Source organism: Pithys albifrons, chromosome 6 (assembly GCF_047495875.1).
Source record: "Pithys albifrons albifrons isolate INPA30051 chromosome 6, PitAlb_v1, whole genome shotgun sequence".
In the NCBI taxonomy this organism is placed as follows: domain Eukaryota; kingdom Metazoa; phylum Chordata; class Aves; order Passeriformes; family Thamnophilidae; genus Pithys; species Pithys albifrons.
The window spans coordinates 47,148,058-47,166,679 of record NC_092463.1 but is presented as its reverse complement, the minus strand read 5'-3'; the positions used below and the strand labels follow the sequence as shown (position 1 = coordinate 47,166,679).

The following is an 18,622-nucleotide window of genomic DNA, read 5'->3' as shown; positions in this document are numbered from 1 at the left end:
TGAACCCACCTGGAGCCAGGCCCTCTCCTTGGGGCTTTCACCTGCCAGAAAGAATCCAGTCCTTGTGCAACTCCTGCCCTCTCCCATGCCCCAGGGATATAGGATCTGGTATGAGGCACCAGTGGACAAGATTTCAGCCCGAGGATGAACTGGCATGCTTGGGAGTTGATCCAGTAATTTCAACAGAGCTGCCTGACTCAGTGAGAGGCAGCCTTTGTGACTCCCATCCCATGAACAGTCCCAAACCATCTGATGCCATCTAGGTTTGCACCCCCATTGCTTCAAGTAAAAGAAGAAAGAGGGGCCACCCCCCTGTGGAAATTAGCTAATGGTATCCACAGCTTCACGCTGAGCCAACACTACCTAATGCCAAGAGGCAGCTCAAGCCATAGCAAAGCTGTATCCACCACGTGCTCCCAAAACCAGCCAGCACCAAGGTGTGAGAACTAGACACAGAACACAGCTTGACTGACAGGAAACTCCAGCAGGCACAGACTGACACCATGAACACAACACAGACACCCATTCTAACCGTTTAACCGGTTTGTCATCCAGGAGGTAACTGCCTAGCACTGACCCTTTCTTCAACAGGGACTTTTTGTTCTGAGGCACCTGGAATTTGAAAAGAAAAGGAATGAAGAATGTGATTAAGACCCAGGAACCTGACGAGTCCCACTTCAACTACTCACAACCTCTGCAGTGCACTGTGGGGAGGCAAGGCTGGAACCCTTGCAGCCCCATACCATGCAGCAGTAGTGCCTCACTGGAAGGCTCAATAGAAGTGAACACAGGTCTTGCTTTTCTTGGCTAATTCATGCAATAAGCCATCAATGTTACTGTTTTCTCCTTCACAATGGAATTCACCAAAAGTGGTGATACTCCAAACAGAATTCTTTCTCTAGACAGTTTTTATTTCTGTGGCTTGTTCTCCACTTGGTCTCATAACCAAATCTCTCCTTCCTCACCTACCTCTTTATTATGCTGTTTTGTGACAGGCCAATTGCCCCCTCCTCAGAAGACACTAAGACCTCTCCTCCACCAGTACTCACCCAGAGCTGCACACAAACCTCAGGAAAGGAAGGAGACTGTACTGCAAAAAGCAATGCACGTGCCTTACACAAACATCTCTCTCCATGCTTTCCTCCAACTTACCTCGACTGCACACTTCCTACAACCAGTATTAACTAGCTCCCCAGAGAAGGAGAAAGCAGGACCACTTCTCTCACAACCCTCTTCCCCCATACAGCAGTGTTGCATTCCCAGCACAGTCAAAAATGAGTGGCTTGCCTGTGATCACACAAGAAAGCCTGTGGCAGAGAGGATTGACCTGCAGCTCCTCCAAATGCCATGCTAAAGCCTAGCCCTCCCTTACCTCCAAACAGACTGGCTCACTGCTCTGGCCACACGCACAAATTATGAAGTGAGACATGGCAAGGTGCCCATTGCATCAGCACTGGGAGAAAGGGAGATGTATTCAGTCTGCAAGCTTGGAGATTTCCAATGCGTCCTCACAAGTTATTTCTAGGGGTAAAGGTGTGGAAAGAAGTGTTTGCAGCCTGCCAGATCTGCCCCTTACAGCAGTTTCAAACTGACCAAACACCTACAGGCAGCTCTGGACAGGCCTTCCCTTGTACTGCCCATAGCCCAGGGCAAGGACTATGATTATTTCTTCAATAACCCTTATTGAAGGCTTATTTTAAAAGGCAAAAAAATTAAGAAGCTGTTCTGTTGGTCAGAACTCCCACAACACCTTTACAGCAATGCAGTTGAACAAAAGGAGACATCTGGACTCCACAGAGGGCCTTACCTGACTAGGAATTTTGTGGAGGAGAAAGGGGAACAAAACATTTTATACATATAAAATTGGTGTTCAAGAGAAACTCCAGCCACAGAAAATATCCAATACTGAGAAGCTCACAACTGTGGAGCACAAATTTTCCAAGGCAAAGGACGTCCAAGTGCACAGCAATACTTCATTCATCACAGCCAGACTGTTTCTGACAACCAGTGGTTCTCCAGCGTGGGTGGAGGAGTTTTCAGTGTTTGAGCTGGTGCACTCAAGGGCACCCTCTAGCTACACAGAAAGGAGGACATTGTGCTACAGGCCACTGGAGCAGTCACAACCTTCAAGTCACCTGTGGAGCAAAAGGACTCCCACACCATCTGCTATGGCACAACCCTACCTGGAGAGGAAACAGCTTGCAGAGCACATACTTGGATAAGAAAGGAGAAACAAGGGGGCATGTTCTGCCGTTGGTTCTGCCATGCTTTATTGGCCTGCCAGGTTTGTGCAACATTTGGTTTTTCACTGGGATGGTAAAGGGACAGACAACATCACAGCTGAGTAACACATAATGGCAAGGATCCACAACAGCACATATACAAGCATTTTGGATGGGAAAGATTCTGGTTTATCAGTGAAATACAAATACATGTCCAATGTAGTTGAAGTACCAAAACACTCTTCCTGATAAGCAGGCATGAAATTTGCTTTGTCAACATAGAGCATGCAAGCATAACTCCATAGCCAGACCAGTCATGGGCATGAAATTGAACCTGCAATCCCTGGGTCTTAAAAATACCCATCTGTGGTTTGCACATAGGCAGAAATAGCAACAGATTGCTGTCTGTGACCCGCCACTGGGACAAAAGAGTGTCCCACAGTGCCATGGGGCCAGGGTCTGCCCACCCTGGCAAGGCCAAAAACTCTTATGAAGAGCAAGGTATTAGGCTGGACACTGAGAAGAGCAAAGGAGCAGTGACTGGGTTGCTATCAGCCACAAACAGCCCAACCTCTCCTTCCAACCACTTCAAAATCATTGCTATGAAAGAACCTCTGTTCATCACACCTTCACTTCATGGAAATAATACAACTCTTCCCAGCATTAACAGAGGGTATTAATGCCTTGGGTTTCTTCTTAGCCTGTAAAAGCAGTGATAGTCTCTGACAGAGCGTGTCGCATGCTAGGGGTGCCCTTCAGAAGGCTGGACCCTCCTTTTAGCTGCTGCAGGCAAGTATTGCAATTTTCTCTCTCCCTTACAGTGTGACAGGCTGGACAGCAGATCTTCTGTAGGTGTATGATGATAGCAGTGTCTCTGCAATCCCTTGGAGCCCTGCTTTCCTGCGGACTGAAACGAGAGTGGCCAAAGGAAGTGGAGTAAGTGGACCTTACTCCAGTACAGCATTCAACTGCCCAGCATGACGCAGCCTTGCCAGATAAGCAATGGTGGTAGGGCGAGTTCACCCTGCTGCCTCATTCCCTACTACCAGTGGTGGGAGAAGGGAGAGAGCAGCTCCTCTTTGCAATCACTCTCTCTGCGGTCCACCTGCAACTGCCATGTTTCAGAGCAGCCCCAAGCAGGTCCTAGCAGGGGAACAGGAGAAGAGAATAGAGGAGAAGTAGACAAGCTTTGTACACACAGAGGTACATACCTGAACCATGGTCTCCACAGGCCACCCACCCCACCCACAGGAACCCAGAAGCTGATGAAGCGCAATGCATGGAAAGAGGAGAAGAAACCATTTTCTTTGCCTGCTTGCACTAGACTCTGGTACAGAGTTACTGTGCTTATTTGCTTCTGGAAGATGGAGCAGAAAGCTCTGGTGCACATACACATAGTTAGCAGCTTTAAAAATGAAAACTAAAAAAAACCCATAAACTTTCAGCTTTCAGAAACACACAAAAGGCATGTGTACACACACCTTACCTCCATACAAGAGTACTGATGTTCTTTTATAAAGTTCTCCACCTGGAGAAGAATTCCAGCCTTTCTCCCAGCAGGGCATTACATCCCCTATGGGGGCCTAAAACTGGTGTTTCCTTCCATATTCCCTTACACACCAGACAGAAAGGCTCTTGCAGCCTATTACTGCCTGTCCTCACTGCAAGGCACCTCATTCCAGATCTTCAAGTGTGGCACAGTGGCAGAGCAGGCAAAGACACATGGTGGCATGAATGGGTCCAAGAGGAGGGAGCAGCCTTGCCACTGACATTTAGGAACACAGACACTTTCTGAAAAAGTAATAAGAATTAAAAATGGACCCCATGTTTGTGCTTATCTTGGTAACTGGGAAAGGCCAGAGATACCTCAGTGGCCCTGCTTTCTCCTAGCCCTCTGATACAAAGCTTACTGATACACCTCCACCTTGCAGAGTTCACAGAATGGGGAGCTGCTCCAGAGGAACATCTGAAAACATCTGCTACAAACTAAAGGGTCAGAAAAATCCCAAAACCTTCCTGTGTCACTCCACACCCAGTAGGCCAGCAGCACATCTGGGAATCCATCTTCTTCCTCACCACCCAGCTCCAGGGACACATCCAGCTTCATTTCCCTCCTTGCATGGGCCCAGTGTCCATCACAATGTGCAAACCCCATGTGTGCAGCAGGCAGCACCCACTGCAGCCCTGTATGGGGCTGTGTGACAGTCACAAGCTAATGTGCCTGGGGTTAAACCCGGGCAATTGGCAACAGCAACCAGCAGAGCTTGTCTCCAGCACAGACGTGCCATGAGGTCTGTATTAGGCACCACACCAGGCCCTGTGAGCTCGGGTCATTGTCCCCCGTGGAAGTGACGCACCCCTGAGTGATGACAGCAACAGCAGCAGATGAAGGGAGGGTGGTTGGGAATTAGGATTTTCTTTCTTAGACTAACCAGCTTCTTGGCTTCAAAAGCGTCTCGCTCATCTCGAAGTTTCTTGTTCACCTCTCTGCTCCAAAGAAGACACAGGAAAGATGCAATGAGGCACTTGTCAAAAATGGAGTAAAGACTAATATTTGAAAATGAGAACAGAAATGGAGCTTGGAACAGAGATAAAGATGTTATTTATGGACAGACATGTTGGGATTTCCATGTATCCCAGCTCAGGCAATGGGCTCCACATGTTTTTTTTACCCAGCACGAAAGACTGAATTCCTCCAGAGGAGGGATTATCATGTGAAATAACACAGTCTGTGTGATATACCAGAGCTGGCCAGATTGCATAACTCTGCCTGGACCTAGAAAAACAAGCAGAGTCTGAGCACTGCTTGAATATAATCCCATAGCTTTCAGTGGGAGAAATGAGCAGAGTGCTGAAACTTCAGCCCTTTACATGCATAAGAGCTCAGCATTTCCCTCCAGCCTTGCCCTTACCTGAGGAGCTCCAGCTGCCGAAGGAGACTCTGTTTCTCTTTCTGCATGTTCTTGGAAACTCTAAACACATCCCTGGGTGAAAGGGATTTTCAGAGGAGAAATAAATTACTGGGAGAGAAAATACAAAGATCCCTTTCTCAGAGCCACTCATGATATTCTCCTAGCCTTATGCTAGGCGGTTTCACAGGAAGCAGCACTGCTGTGGGAGATGGGATGGCTGGGTTGTACCACAGCTCTCCTGCTCTCCTCCACTCCTCCAACCTGAGGGCAGGTAACACAACTTGCCCATTTCCTCAGCTGCCAGAGATGGGAAGGATGGTCACTGCCATTTGGTTCTGAAACATCTCAATGTTTTATCTATGTATTATTAGATTTAATCCAGAAATGGGATCACAAGTGATTAGAATAGGATCTTTAAAGAGAGCATTATAGAGGTGATGGTGAACTGGAAAATACATGGAGAAGACAACTCCTTTAGTCCGAGGCTGTATTTTCGCACTGATTTTCAAGCCAAATATCAAGGAACATATTCATTTCCTACTAAAGCTAGGCATGAGGTAGCAGTATCATTCCCTGTTTAGGCCCATACAACCAGTGAGATATTTATTCTTTTCGTCAAGAGGAGACAGGCAATCCTCTAATAAGACCAAGGCTCCTAATTAGAGATCATTATTCTATAACTACTTGTCTTCCCTTCCTTCTCTGCTTGTGTCCTTGCCCTGACACCTCCCTTCATGCCCTTTCCCACCTGTCCTTCTGCTCTTGCTCAAGTTGAGCCTCTTTCTGAAGCTTCTGTAATTGCCCCTTCACCGCTTCCAGCTCCCATTTGCTTTTCTCCAGCTCTTCCAGCAGGTTTTCATTCAGGTGCCGTAGCCTTTCATTCTGCACCCTTGTCTCCAGCTGCTCCGAGTTCAATGCCTGTAGCTGATGTTCCAGCTGCAATGGGAGAAGAGGAGAGATTAAACACAGAGAAGGAGGGGTTTGTGGTACAATCGTGCCTGTAAAAGCAAGCTAAAGAAGATGTTAAAACAAGGTAGGTGGGGGTAAACACAACTTAGGTCTACAGGTCCACTAGTAGCATCAAGAAGGTGAACTGGAAGGAATTCTCTCTCATCATGCCAGCACTGAGCAGCAAGCAATAAATTAGGCACCGCTGAGGAAATACTTCAGGCAATGTGAGGAGCCAGCTGCTGTCAGGCATTGTAGAAATCAGAGTGCAAATGAGGGTCAAAGGAGGACTGAAAAATTTGAGCAGAAGCAGGAATATGTCTGTAGAGACTTAATAAACACAGTTATTGATATATATCCTCTAGTTTAGGGGCTTCCTGAGCCCATGGCAGCTGAAGGAGGGATATATCGAGGTCCAAGGGGCATCTCACACTGCACCCGGAAGGTTGAGCAATCAGGTGGCCTTTACTACTGTTGGAGACAGGACCTTGGGCTAGAGAGGTTGTTTAAATGCCAGTGGGGCACAGCTGCACTCCAGGCAGCACAAGTCTCCAGCACAACTAACAAGCCTGATTTGGGAAGTTGAAAGCCTGCTGTCACATATTCAACCATACTCAGTGACTCAATTCCTCACAAATGGCTGGCATAGTCTTGGAAGGAGTCACAGACATGCAGCAGTCAAACCTGCCCATCTCAGATGACAAGTAGAGCATTTCAAAAAGGATCATACAGACACTACAGTATCTAGCCAGCCATACCAGCTAACCAGGGCCCCCTGCTGAAGCTGGTACTACACAGAAAGTGTGGCGCTCCTCTGAGAACTTAGAGCCCAAAATAAAAGTATACAATCCATGCTTACAACCAGAGAATAGCACCAGAAATCAGGTCTGATCAGGGTAGCAGATGGCAGAGTCAGCCTCCACATTTACACCTTCAGCTTGTCTTTTCTCTCAGCCTACTTTCTCCCCATCTCAAAGGAAAAATAAAGCAGCACATTGTGGCACAAGGTAAAGTGCTTTTCATCTTGCTACCTTGCTCTCTGCCAGCATATGTGTACAACACTCATGAGCAGGAATGAACAGAGCTGACCTTGCCTAGGTTCCTTGAAACACAAGCCCCACATCCCTTCCCAGAGGCTACAATGACAGGTCACACCCAGCTTTGCCTGGAGACCTCTAGTCCTTTGGACACTGGGGAAAATTTCAGCATGGCCACATATGCTGAGCAGTGGAGTTTATACTAAGAAACCCCTGCTTACATCCTTTGGATCTTTCAATAAGCCAGGGGACAGGCTTTAAGTAAAGCACATCTGCCCCTCCCTAAGAAATCTCCACCACATAAAACTCTCCTATGTTGCCTGTACTTGAATGCGAAATTGTAGAATAGCACAATCGCAATACTGGTCTTACACCACAAGAGGGACCCAATTATCCACATAGCTCAGTACAAGCCTTAGAATTAAGGGCATCAAAAATGACCATCTGAGTAACAGTAAGTATCTATACGGCCCAAGTATTCTGCCTTGACACACAGCACGAGGAGATACAACCTAGGAAGAACATGCCTGGGCTCCTAACTATGGTCCATTCCCCTCAAGACCCCCAGTATCTCTGGCCCCTGGACTTGGGGATGTTACAGGCCACATCTCTGACTTTTCCTCCTCTTAAGAAACAATTACAAGCCTATTGTTTGTCCAATTAATTTTTGAACTGACAATAGTCCCTGCCTCCTGTGGCCAAAAGTCCAGCACTAATCTCTGTGTAAAAAAGTATGTTCTTCTAAATCAAATTTATACTGGTCTCACTGAGTGTCCCTCACCTTTTCTGTTGCAGGACTTGGGAAATAGTTTGATGTGGACCTTATCCATCACTTTCCTGAGTTCATAAAGGTCACATATCCTCGCTCAGTCTTCTTTTTTTCAAGATAAAGTCTAAACTTTCCCAGTTTCCCTTCCTAAGGCAGATGCTCCATTTCCTTAGTAATGTTAGTTCTCTGTACCTTCACATGCAAGAAGGACACAGTGGAATTACAGGATACCAGAACCACACTCACCAAATGAGTCACTTCAAAGTGTGGGCAGCAGGAAAAAATACATCCTTTATCATATTCTCAGTATCCTTCCTGATGGCACCTCATTTTTTCTGGCTTTTCCAGCTGCTGCACAGTGAGGTGATGATTTCAGAGAAGTGATGTTTCATCCACATCACAGCTAGGTATCGAACTCAGATACCCCTAGCCACCAGCAACCTTACAGGTACCTGCCATGACTTGTTTCTGTGGGGGGTCACGTAGCAGTTCTTCAGACACCAAGGAAAAAGACATTCAGAATGGACCATCAGATACAAATGTCCATGCCAGGGATGGCAGGCTAAAGTAAAGTTTGTACTTTGATCTTTTATGTCACTTTTATGTCATCAAGTGCCTAAAGGCAAATCTACAATATGTACCTCTCTAAGTGTCACAGAGCTGTTCACTACAGGTCATTTTGCAGCAGGCAGAAAACAAAAACTAGAGAAATCTGGCTCTTTTATGTCCACACAAATCTTCCTTATACACCACAAGGGACTCCAAACTCACAACTTTCAAATTTTTACCCTGTCTTTCTTGCCAGTATTGTACAACTGATAGGAAGATTGTGCCAAGATAACACAAAGCAGATAAGAAAATGTGTATAAAACATTCACAGAAAGACATTACAGTTGAAGACAAGGCAATTACTTGACAAACCATTTCAACACCTTTAGAGACAGGAGAGAACTATACCAGCTAGTGCCAGATTAGCCAGTATTACCCCTCAGCAGATGAACATCATTCTTGGTCAGAAAAGGCCTTACCAGAAAAGACATCAGAATGGGAAATGCCTATTTAAAAAGGGTTTGGATCCTGTTACCTTCTTCTGGTGGTAAAGTATTTTCTCCAGCTCCTGTTCTTTGTTGTGCAGTTCCTTCTGGAGAAGGTTACTCCTGTCATGTCTCAGTGCTTCCTGCAGAGGTAAAGATACACAGCTATGCATACAACACCCAGCACAGTAACAGCTGTTCCTTGGCCATCTCTGCTTCAGACCAAAGGAAGATTGCCTTAAGCCAAGAGAGGGATGAGATACCTGGCAGACCAACCTCTCCCTTTCTGCTTTGATCTGTTGCTCCATTTCTTCATAAAGGCACCTGACTTCTCGGTCATGGTCAGACTCCTTCCTACAAAATGCAGGTGCACATAGGTCAGGGAAAAAACAAAATACAGAAAGGAAAGGGAAGGGTGGAAACAGATTCCTACTAACAGCTGTGGGGCACTGAGAAGGATTTTAAACAGATCAAATGTTACAGATGGGCACTGATACAAAACAAACTCATGGGGATCTGATCACAATAAAGGGTCATTTCATTACAGCAAGAAAAATCTCTACATCCTGTAACCCAGTCTGTCCTTGCATTTGAGGCAGGACCCAAGCATCGACTGGTTCCTGACAGCAAACGGCCATGATGTTGTCCTTACCGCCTCAGGGCCTGTTCCATGGACTCCTTCTCATGATTCACCTCCCTTATGTACGATGAAACTCGCAACAGAAATTCTTCAAAATTGGATAAAAGCTCTGGACGCTCCTTTCGTAGCCGAGCCCAGAGCTCCCGGATCTCATGTGGACTAGACCAAGCATACAAGAGAGAAGGAAACCAAATGAGTTTCTGTGTCATCTTACGGACTGTTATTCCAACTCAGGAATGCATTCAGGACAAATTGCTGTTCTCCTGCAATGACCTCCATTACACCACCACAGCAAAGAGGGAAGTTGGACAGTGACAGAGCATGCATGTGGAGTGGGATCTGATGTGAGCTTAAAATAAAGGAAGTAATCCGAAAGAGGAAAAATCATCTAGGAAGTAAACCTGGAATGATTATTTTTCCAAGTATTCAGCAATAAGGCATTTGGTGTCTAAATCAAGACTTGAAGAGACGAATATTCAACAAATTTTCTGTGAGTTATGGTCAAGCAGCAAACTGTTATAGCCCAGGTATTTTAGCACACAGCACAGACGTTTTTCTTACACCAGGACTGTACCAGTCCTGCCACTCTCCTTATTTTTTTAATGGGTTTGGAAACTGAGGCACAAAAAAAGATGCAAATTTGCTCAGGTGCCACATCAGGATAACAATGGAGAAAATGCCAGAAAACCAGTCCTCTTTTTCTGAACCTGCAATAACAATTACACTGTTTTGATATTTAATTGTAACTTGAACATAGGACTTGTAAACTTACTCTTTCTCCAAGAGTCTTAAAAGCCTGCAGACATCACTTCATGCTTCATTTTAGGAAGAGGTGTTTTGGTTTTTTAAAAATCTATGAAGTACTTTGGGGAAACTGCTTTGAAATATACAGAATTACTATACCTATATACGCTACAAAAATAGATTTTTTTTTAATATATGTATTTGCTTCCCTTACTATTCTTTGTGAAAAAAAGAAATGAAATTATCAACCAAAAAGCTCTGGATTTCCTCCACCACTATTGCATGACAGCCTCCTTTTTCTGTTCCAAGTTGAAAAAGTTATAGCACTTCATCAAAACTTCATCTTTTAGATAAAAGAACAAATTGAGTTCTGTTAGTAAACAAAACAATTTCTTTCTTGAGAAAACAGTACAAATAATTCAGATTCCTGCTCTGACCCCAATTAGCTTCTGTTTTATATTACTTCTTTACAACAGCTGGTTTGGCACAAAGGCAAGACATAAAGTAGCTACTGAACTCATTGCATAAAACTGCAAGTAAGTGGTCAAAATAAAATACAGGATAATTCCACTTAAAGACTTGACGCTTCTCAAAGCAAAGTTATAAATAATAGAGACTGTTTTTCCAGAACAGTTTTCCTGTCACAGTGTCATCCAATTATCTGAGGCATAACAGCTTTCCAGAATTTTTCAGGGTAGAAGTTGTTCAGCATTAAAAATGTGCAGGTGCTTTGCATCACAATGCAAAGGAGACAAAAAACGTCTGTTTCATGACAGACAAAGCTCTGAAAGCAGCAAACTCCTTCACTTTCAGCTTCTGCCTCGGATCTTGTCCACCTCCTTTCCTAACCTGGGCTGCTCCCTGTGAACTGGCAATGCTGTTGGACTACAGTGCCTGAAAAAAATTACTGCCACAGATGCAATTAGCACCCCAGCCCCTGCAGCTGTGCCTCAGTAAGAACCAGTTATGCATTATACTTCACTCTGGAAAGCCTAAAAACAGGCTGGATGACACTGGGGCCAGCAGACTGTATTGATGCCACATGCCCACAGCATTAATATCAAGTTTCAAGGCTCAGGTAAGCATTCCTTGCCCAGCTTAGCATTTCACACTCTTCAAGATCAGCCCAGTCCCAAACAACTCCTTGAGCACACATCTTTCACAGAGACTCTTGGTTATCTGAAAATACATGAACAGTCACACATCATTTTTACCTTTGCTGGACTTCCATGGCACCAACTGTTGTATTCTACAGCTGTAGTGTAACTTGAGTTTTGGGAAACTCTTTGCAAAAAGCACTGAGCTAAAAGTAATTGGGAACTGATGAGAAAACCCAGACCTCACTGCAATTGCTGCCAAGCATATGACAATACAAGCAGCGCACCAGAGAGCAAGCAGCTCAGTTCACCTCTTTGACTTTTTCTGGTACTTTGAAGTTTTGGGACTGCAATATCAAAACAGGTTAGAAGTAATGCCATGCAACTCCCCTACTTACTCTTCAAATAACTGGGCTGCTCCAAGCTGCTCCATCATGGAACAGAATCTTGTCTCTTCATCATCATCTGCTGGGTCCAAGTCATCTGACCAGCCTGACTCAAAGGTCTCCTCATGTCTGGAGTGATCCATTCTCCCAGCCCCTTGGCACAATTCAATCCCTATTAACTTTCCTGGTGGAGGGAGAGGAAAGAAGAGAATAAAGAAAGTCAATTTGGATGTCATTTAATAAGCTGCTGTTTGCATGGCAGCCTAACAGAGCTCCACGAGCAGCTGCCTGCACGCTGCTGGGGGAGAATGCAGCTCTGGGTCAGTCAGGAGCCGCCGTTCTGACGTCCTGAGTGACGTCGGTGTCCAGTTTGCAATGCTGGGACTGAAACTGGCTCCCAGTCCAACAACAGGCTGTCAGGGCTCTGCTCGTATCTGTGTGAAGATGATCTACCACCCACGGCCTTGGATTCTCAGCATGGAAAACATGCAGCAGGAGGTCACTTCGCTCCCACAGAGCGGCACTGTGGGTTCAGTTACCAGTGATCCCACAAGTTCCTTCAGGAATGCATGCCCAGCCCTGAGTAGTACCATGCCTCAGTCCCTCAGCTTAAATATAAGTGACGAGGAGCTCATTACCCCTCCCTTCTCATGTGCTACATCTATTCTCATTCAAGCACTACAGGACAAGAAGAGCCTCTTGCTAGAACTGTGTAGAGTGTCTGAACCGAATGAACTTACCCTCTGAGCACCTCCTCCTGTCCCATCCCACATATGGAAGGCTTCCAGCTCTCTGGATTTTGTTTCATACTGAGACACTAATGCCACGAGAACCTCATACTACGCAAGGCATGTGACAAACACTGTTACTGGGAACAAATTCTTCTCAAAGAAACAAATCAAGCAATCCTATCCTAAACATAGGCCTCCATCCTGTATACAGATGTTGGACCTTCATCAGCAGTTACTCTTCCTTTCCAAAACATATCTGCTTGACTCAAAAGGCAAAAATTACATCCCATCTGCAAGACCAGGAGTCAGGGATATTCAGAGTACAGATGAGAACATGAAGCTGCTCTAGGGGAAAAACTTACACCATTATTGTATCTCAAGGGACTTAACTCTACCATTTCTTAGCTTCGTATGTCCAGAATTGAGCTGCTTTGCTCCCACTCTTAAAATGTCCTATAAAAAAAATCACAGTGTGGAGATACAGCCCCTACTCAGTTTAAAGCCTGTTGCTCAGACAGCTAATTAAGGAGAAGGGCTTAGATTAATCACTTTTGATGTCTGCTTTAAAGAAAGAGTCATTATGTCTTGTTATCTGTCTTTTACAGATGGGAAAATTGAGGTAGAGATTGGAAAACTGAGGTAGAGAATGATCTGAAGATTGTTTTGACATTCTAGAAGGAGCAAGAAAGCCTCCTCAAGAAGCAGACTTGACTGCAGCTTGAACAGCTTCCCGTGATTCCCACCTGTACACTTCATAAGGAGCACAGCAATAGACTAGGCTAAACTCTTGAGTTAGAGGCAAAGTCTGAAAAGGATTTCAGAATTAATGTAAAGAAAAGGAATGCAGAAATTAAGTGTTTTGCCTAGGCTGGAGCAAGCACCATGGAGCCAGGCTGCCAACACAGGGTACCTGACACAAAGAGAAAACTTGCCTACCTCTACCAGCAATGGCACCAAGGCACATGCCCTCATGATGCCCATCTGTGGCTGTGGCTGAGACAAATGCCTCAAACAACAAGATTTTGGAATAACCAAGTCATAACACAGAGGGCATTGTGGATGCCAAGGTGCCCAAATGGTGCCTTTTCACCTTCTACATAGTGCTGGACAGGGAAGTCCACACTCCTGAGATTACTCTTGTTACTGGCAAAGGCAGAGGAATCGGCCAACAGGGCAGGGGCACAGGGCAGAAATAGGCATAGTCTGCAATCACTCAGTGGGTTAAAACAGTCCCTGAACAGACTGTCCCAAGACACAGCTTTCTGGGTTTATTCAAAGGAAATGTTTGCAAGTTCTCCATTCACAGTGGCTGTTTCTAACCATTCAAATTGAAGCACCAAAAGCCCTCCCCACCAAGTTGTAACAAAGACAAGAGCAGCCAAAATCTGAGCAATCAGGACAGCAAAGTCGCTTCTGAAAACCCTAGACCATCTGTGTTCACTTGCTTTGACCTCATACACTTAACACCTCTACATGTCCAAGGAAGGTGCTAACAGGTGCAGATTTTCTGAGAGCTTACAACCAGCTAAGGCAACTAAGCATGTGCTGCTGCGTGAGGACTCTGGTACGCGAGCAGCATTCTCCTAGTGTTTGGAAAAGACAACTGTAAGAAGAAAACAAAAGCTCATTTGCCAGTGTTCTAGACTACTAACAGGACTCATAATGCCCTTGAACAGCACTGTTACCAGCCGGAGACAGTTGCCAAGAGGCACGTTTCTGTTCCTGTGTCTAATGAGGGTCCTTATCCAGATGAACAACTGTGGGTCAGACAGCCGATAGCGGCTGCAGTACGTACCATCTTCAGTAGGAGATGTGGAAAAGCTGGCTCTACCAAGTAGGCAGGTAACTGTTGTGGAAGAAGGCAATGCAAAGCCTTGTGAAGGAGGATAGCTATATAGCACACCCACCTACTCCAGGGATACTCACATGAGCATGGGGTGTTGTCCTGCATAGCTGGGGCAGCTTTAGCAGAACCACTGCACTTTCTTTCTTACCAACAAAAATCATCATGTCACAGGTGGGGTTTTGCCTTCTTCTGCCTCTGTGTAGTCCTTACCTAGTCCCATGCTGAACTCCACAGGTGTCAGGTATCCCTTATTGTTCTGTTCCAAGCTGTCGAAAACAGTCTCCAGCTGCTCGAGGGTTAGGGGCAGTTCACTCTGCAGCCGCTGCAAAGATAAAAGAATGAACAAACCTGCGGCATGGCACAAGTCTTCCCTGTGACTGTCCCTGCCATCCTCAGCTTTGGCCCACAACAATGTGCCCCTTCAGCACTGCATCCTGTCCAGGATGTGACAGTCTGCCAGCAGAGCTGAGTGATGACACAAACACCTGTCTGGAGCCATGGATATGGTGACACCATTACTGGATGATTCAACTAGAATTGAGGAGAGGGAATTTCAGGTTATTTTGTTTGGAGGGAGCTCAACCCTGCTCCTCCTCCGCTTCAGAACCACTGTCTGTAGTTCAGTCTCCCTCTCTTTCCCTTCCCAGAGGTTGGAATTGCAGTCCAACTTGTCTGAGGAATTCCCTGGAGGTGCAAGGTCCTCCTGGGATTTTTGGTTCCTAGCAGCTGGCTGTGGCATAGTGGCTTCCAGAAATCTGAATGAGACAGTATCTATGTGCATAGCCACAATCACCAAAAGTAAAGACACGCCACATTCTCCCCTTTTCTGCCACCCATGACTTTACAGATCCTCCCAGGTCAGGGGATAGTTTCTTCCTCTCACCTGCATGTCCATTTTGGTGATAAAACCCTTCTCATCCTTGTCACACAGCTGAAAGAGCTCCCTTGCCTTCTCAAGCATCTCTACCTCAACATCTTCCAGTTTGCTTGTTTGGCTGGAAGGAGAAACACAAGAAGCCGCCTGATCCTCCTCATTCCCTTCCTCTTCTCCTTCCCAGTGGACATATCCCAAGAGCACTCCCCTCTGGTTCTCCATCTTCTCAAAGTCTTTTCCCTCAGGGCATGGGCAAACAGAAGAGCTGTGGGGCAGGAAACAGAAAACCCAGTCAAACACATGACCCTTCACTTCCAACCCACACATGATCTAGTTACATCCCTTGGCGGTTGAAGTAACAATATTCAGCATCCGTATCTGGATTAGATAACCTTTAAAACTCTCTTCCAAGCCAAAACATTCCATGATTCTATGCACTGAGCAGAGCAGGGAAAGTGAATTTGTGCCAGAGATACACACCACATGCAGGTACACTGTACACAACATGGGTGTAACTAAGCCTTCCACACAGCCATAATCCTACACCTCTGATGGGCTCCAGACCCTGCACTGAGCAGGGATACTCTTTTGCCCTCCCTTCTCCTCTGGCTCAGACCTACAGGGCAGCATGAGTTCTTTGCTGGTGCAAGCCAGCTGCCAAGGGAAGGTTTCAGTAGAGATGAGAGACTGGAAAGGGAATATTAAAGCATACAGGTAAATCTATGTGGAAACACAGTCATGGTCCCACATCAGCTGAGACAGGAGGCTCAAACATTGCAAGCTGCTTCTGCCAGGTCTTGGTGATTTACTAGTAACATGTACTCTTGTTGCTTTTCTGCACCACCTTTGAATACAAACCTGCATCAAAACTGCAAGAACCCAAAGCAGAACAGCAGCAGACAGGAGTTAAGATCTGTGCAAGTGACAGAGGAAAGAGAAGAAATGTTTCTCCCAGCCCTCTCCTACCCAGGTCCCCTTTCTGGCTTTCCACCTCTAGAGGGACATTTTCTTGTTAACACTTTCCAACTAGTAACTCCAACTTTTTTTATGCTATTACAGCACAAATAAAGGTCAGGCAATTCCTACACTGGGAAAAATTTAATAAACTGGGCACTCCTGATCCCTTGCCTTCAAACCTCTGTTTGAGAGCTCATAAGCTGCCAAATAGAATGTTAATCTGAAATGTTCACCTTCATAGGAAGGAAATCGCACAACTATGGAGACATTTCAGAGGCCAAAGAAAATAATTCCCATTATTTCAAGTACCTAAAGCAAAAAGGCTAGGAATGGAGCACCCATTTAAGCACAGCACTGTGAGTTTAAAGAGGCATACAATGCATCCCTACCCCAACCTACCTTCCAACTTACTGATGCCACGTAACACCCTCCAGACAACTTTTCTTCAGCAACACCACCACGTTTTTAAAGCCTTTTTGCACAGGTTGCTCTAGATTTCTCCTTTTGCAGATCTGTGTTCTGCATTGCAGGACAGAAGTGAGCTGTGCAAGCAGGCTGAAAGCAGATTTACACAGTGCTGGACAAAGAGGGATGGGGGGTTGGCTTCCTTGTTTTTTTTTTTTAATCTCCAAGAAATTAAAAGCCATGTACAGATGCCATGATAACAAACAAATTCTGTTTGCACTCTTGGTACAATGGGAGGATAAAGAGCACGATGGCCAGCAAGAATGTCACATGCAAGAACGATATAAAGCTGACACAAAAGGAGAAGGCAATTACATACCATGCTATTTGACTCCTTTTATTATGGCTGGTTTGTGAGCCAGATGGTGGTTCTGCTTCAAAGAACAAGCAGAACACTTCACTCTCTTTTTCAAATCAATGTTTTTCCAGGGCACTTCTGTTTAGTGTCACTTGAGAAAATATTTATTTGAAACTCTGCAGAAGACTACCTATAAATGGGTACTATTGTACATTTCTAATGAAGTAGACATCCCTGGCAAGCAATGGGCACAGTACTGGACCCATGCTTTGGGGAATACACCAGAAGAAAGGAGGGAAGAAGTAAGAAGGCTCTTTTTCAAACAATCCCTCATACCAGGCCTTTTTTGTGTTATAGAGCCAAGGAAGCAAAATTTAGAGACTAAAGTTTGATTCTATCCATTAGCTGGACAGACAGCTTGTTTCTGATGGCAACTCTGTATGTGCAAGTAGTAAAGAGGTCAGAAAAAACACCAGCTTACTTTTCACATTCAAGGGAAAGTTGCAAAGCTAGCTTTGAAAGAAAATGAGGAAAAAAAGACCCAAGTATCTTCTGTTGCCTAGATTTTACAGGTGATTACAGTGAGGAATAACAGCCACATGGATGAATGATAATTATTGGCTGCTACAGACCACTTTTCTGAAGCTTTTTACCAGACCCATTCTTTGTGCAGATACAGCTGCAGCACAAGCAGCACCCTGTGCCAGATGGTGAGCACAGGCAGCAGCAGGGGAGGAAAGAAAAAGGGAGTTCAAAGCAAGAGCCATGATAAAATTGCAGAAAACAGCCAGAATAAGAAAAGGCACAAAAGAGTAACATGTTTTCTGAAATAGAGGTCCCTAGAAGCAAAGATGATCTTACTTTCTTATCAGCTTCTATTGCAAAAGCCAGAGCAGCCCACGCAGTTGACGTCTCCCCAGCTTTGCTGCAGCAAACAAAAGGCGGCACAAGGAGGATGTTCTGTTCTCTCTCAGGACATTTTTGAAGCTGAAATCCAACCCATTACACCCCTACCTCTAGTATTTCCTCATTTTAGCAAAAGCCCAGCTGTACTGTAGCTCCTAAACACTGGCTGAGCTAAAAGCCTCTTGATTAGAAGAGCTGAGAGCCTAACGAGGACAACAGTCTGAAAGGATTTTACTCATGTAAAAGACCAAGCCCATTAATTCAATGTTCAGAGCAGGGAATCTCTTGTCCAAGCTGCTTCCAGCGGCTTCAAGCCAGATGTGGCTTTTTCAATGGCAAGACAGCACTTGTAGAGGAACAAAGTAGCAAGTCAGAGAGAACTCTGAGGGACTTCTCTCCCAGGAGCCCATGACTGAGAAGCTCTTCCTCTCTATCCCTGTTTGTAAGGGCACTGCATACTGCAAGTGCAGATGAGGCACAAAGCAGATCTCAGTCCAACAAGAGCTGTCGCACCTTCCCCAGTTACAGATCATCACTGCAAAGTACTGCAGAAGCAGCTTCATAAGCAAGATGCACAACATCACTGAAGGACCTCTTTGAAAGAGGCTGAGGTGACTAGAGTACCAAAACTGTGGACTGGTATCCAAACCTGAGGCAAGCAGAGCTGGTCTGGGTGCAGGATCAGCTTGGGAAACACCATGCTTGCCTGACACAAGTGGCAAAGGCAGAGAAGACAGGTACAGGCAGATAATGCTT

At 45.4% G+C, this 18,622-nt stretch overlaps 1 protein-coding gene across 2 annotated transcripts in view; it reads right to left on the bottom strand.

The window, feature by feature from the left end:
* Positions 1–18,622, bottom strand: part of CRACR2B (calcium release activated channel regulator 2B) — a 51,661-nt gene that overhangs the window by 11,860 nt on the left and 21,179 nt on the right. For both annotated transcript variants that reach the window (XM_071558747.1, XM_071558746.1), the window contains exons 2-11: positions 15,250–15,505; positions 14,577–14,688; positions 11,802–11,973; positions 9,575–9,721; positions 9,186–9,276; positions 8,973–9,065; positions 5,883–6,070; positions 5,135–5,206; positions 4,655–4,709; positions 533–612 (exon numbers count right to left, since the gene is read on the bottom strand). In XM_071558747.1, the coding sequence (XP_071414848.1) occupies positions 533–612; positions 4,655–4,709; positions 5,135–5,206; positions 5,883–6,070; positions 8,973–9,065; positions 9,186–9,276; positions 9,575–9,721; positions 11,802–11,973; positions 14,577–14,688; positions 15,250–15,462 (1,223 nt within the window). In that variant the 5' untranslated portion in view covers positions 15,463–15,505. The remainder of the gene's footprint in view (positions 1–532; positions 613–4,654; positions 4,710–5,134; positions 5,207–5,882; positions 6,071–8,972; positions 9,066–9,185; positions 9,277–9,574; positions 9,722–11,801; positions 11,974–14,576; positions 14,689–15,249; positions 15,506–18,622) is intronic.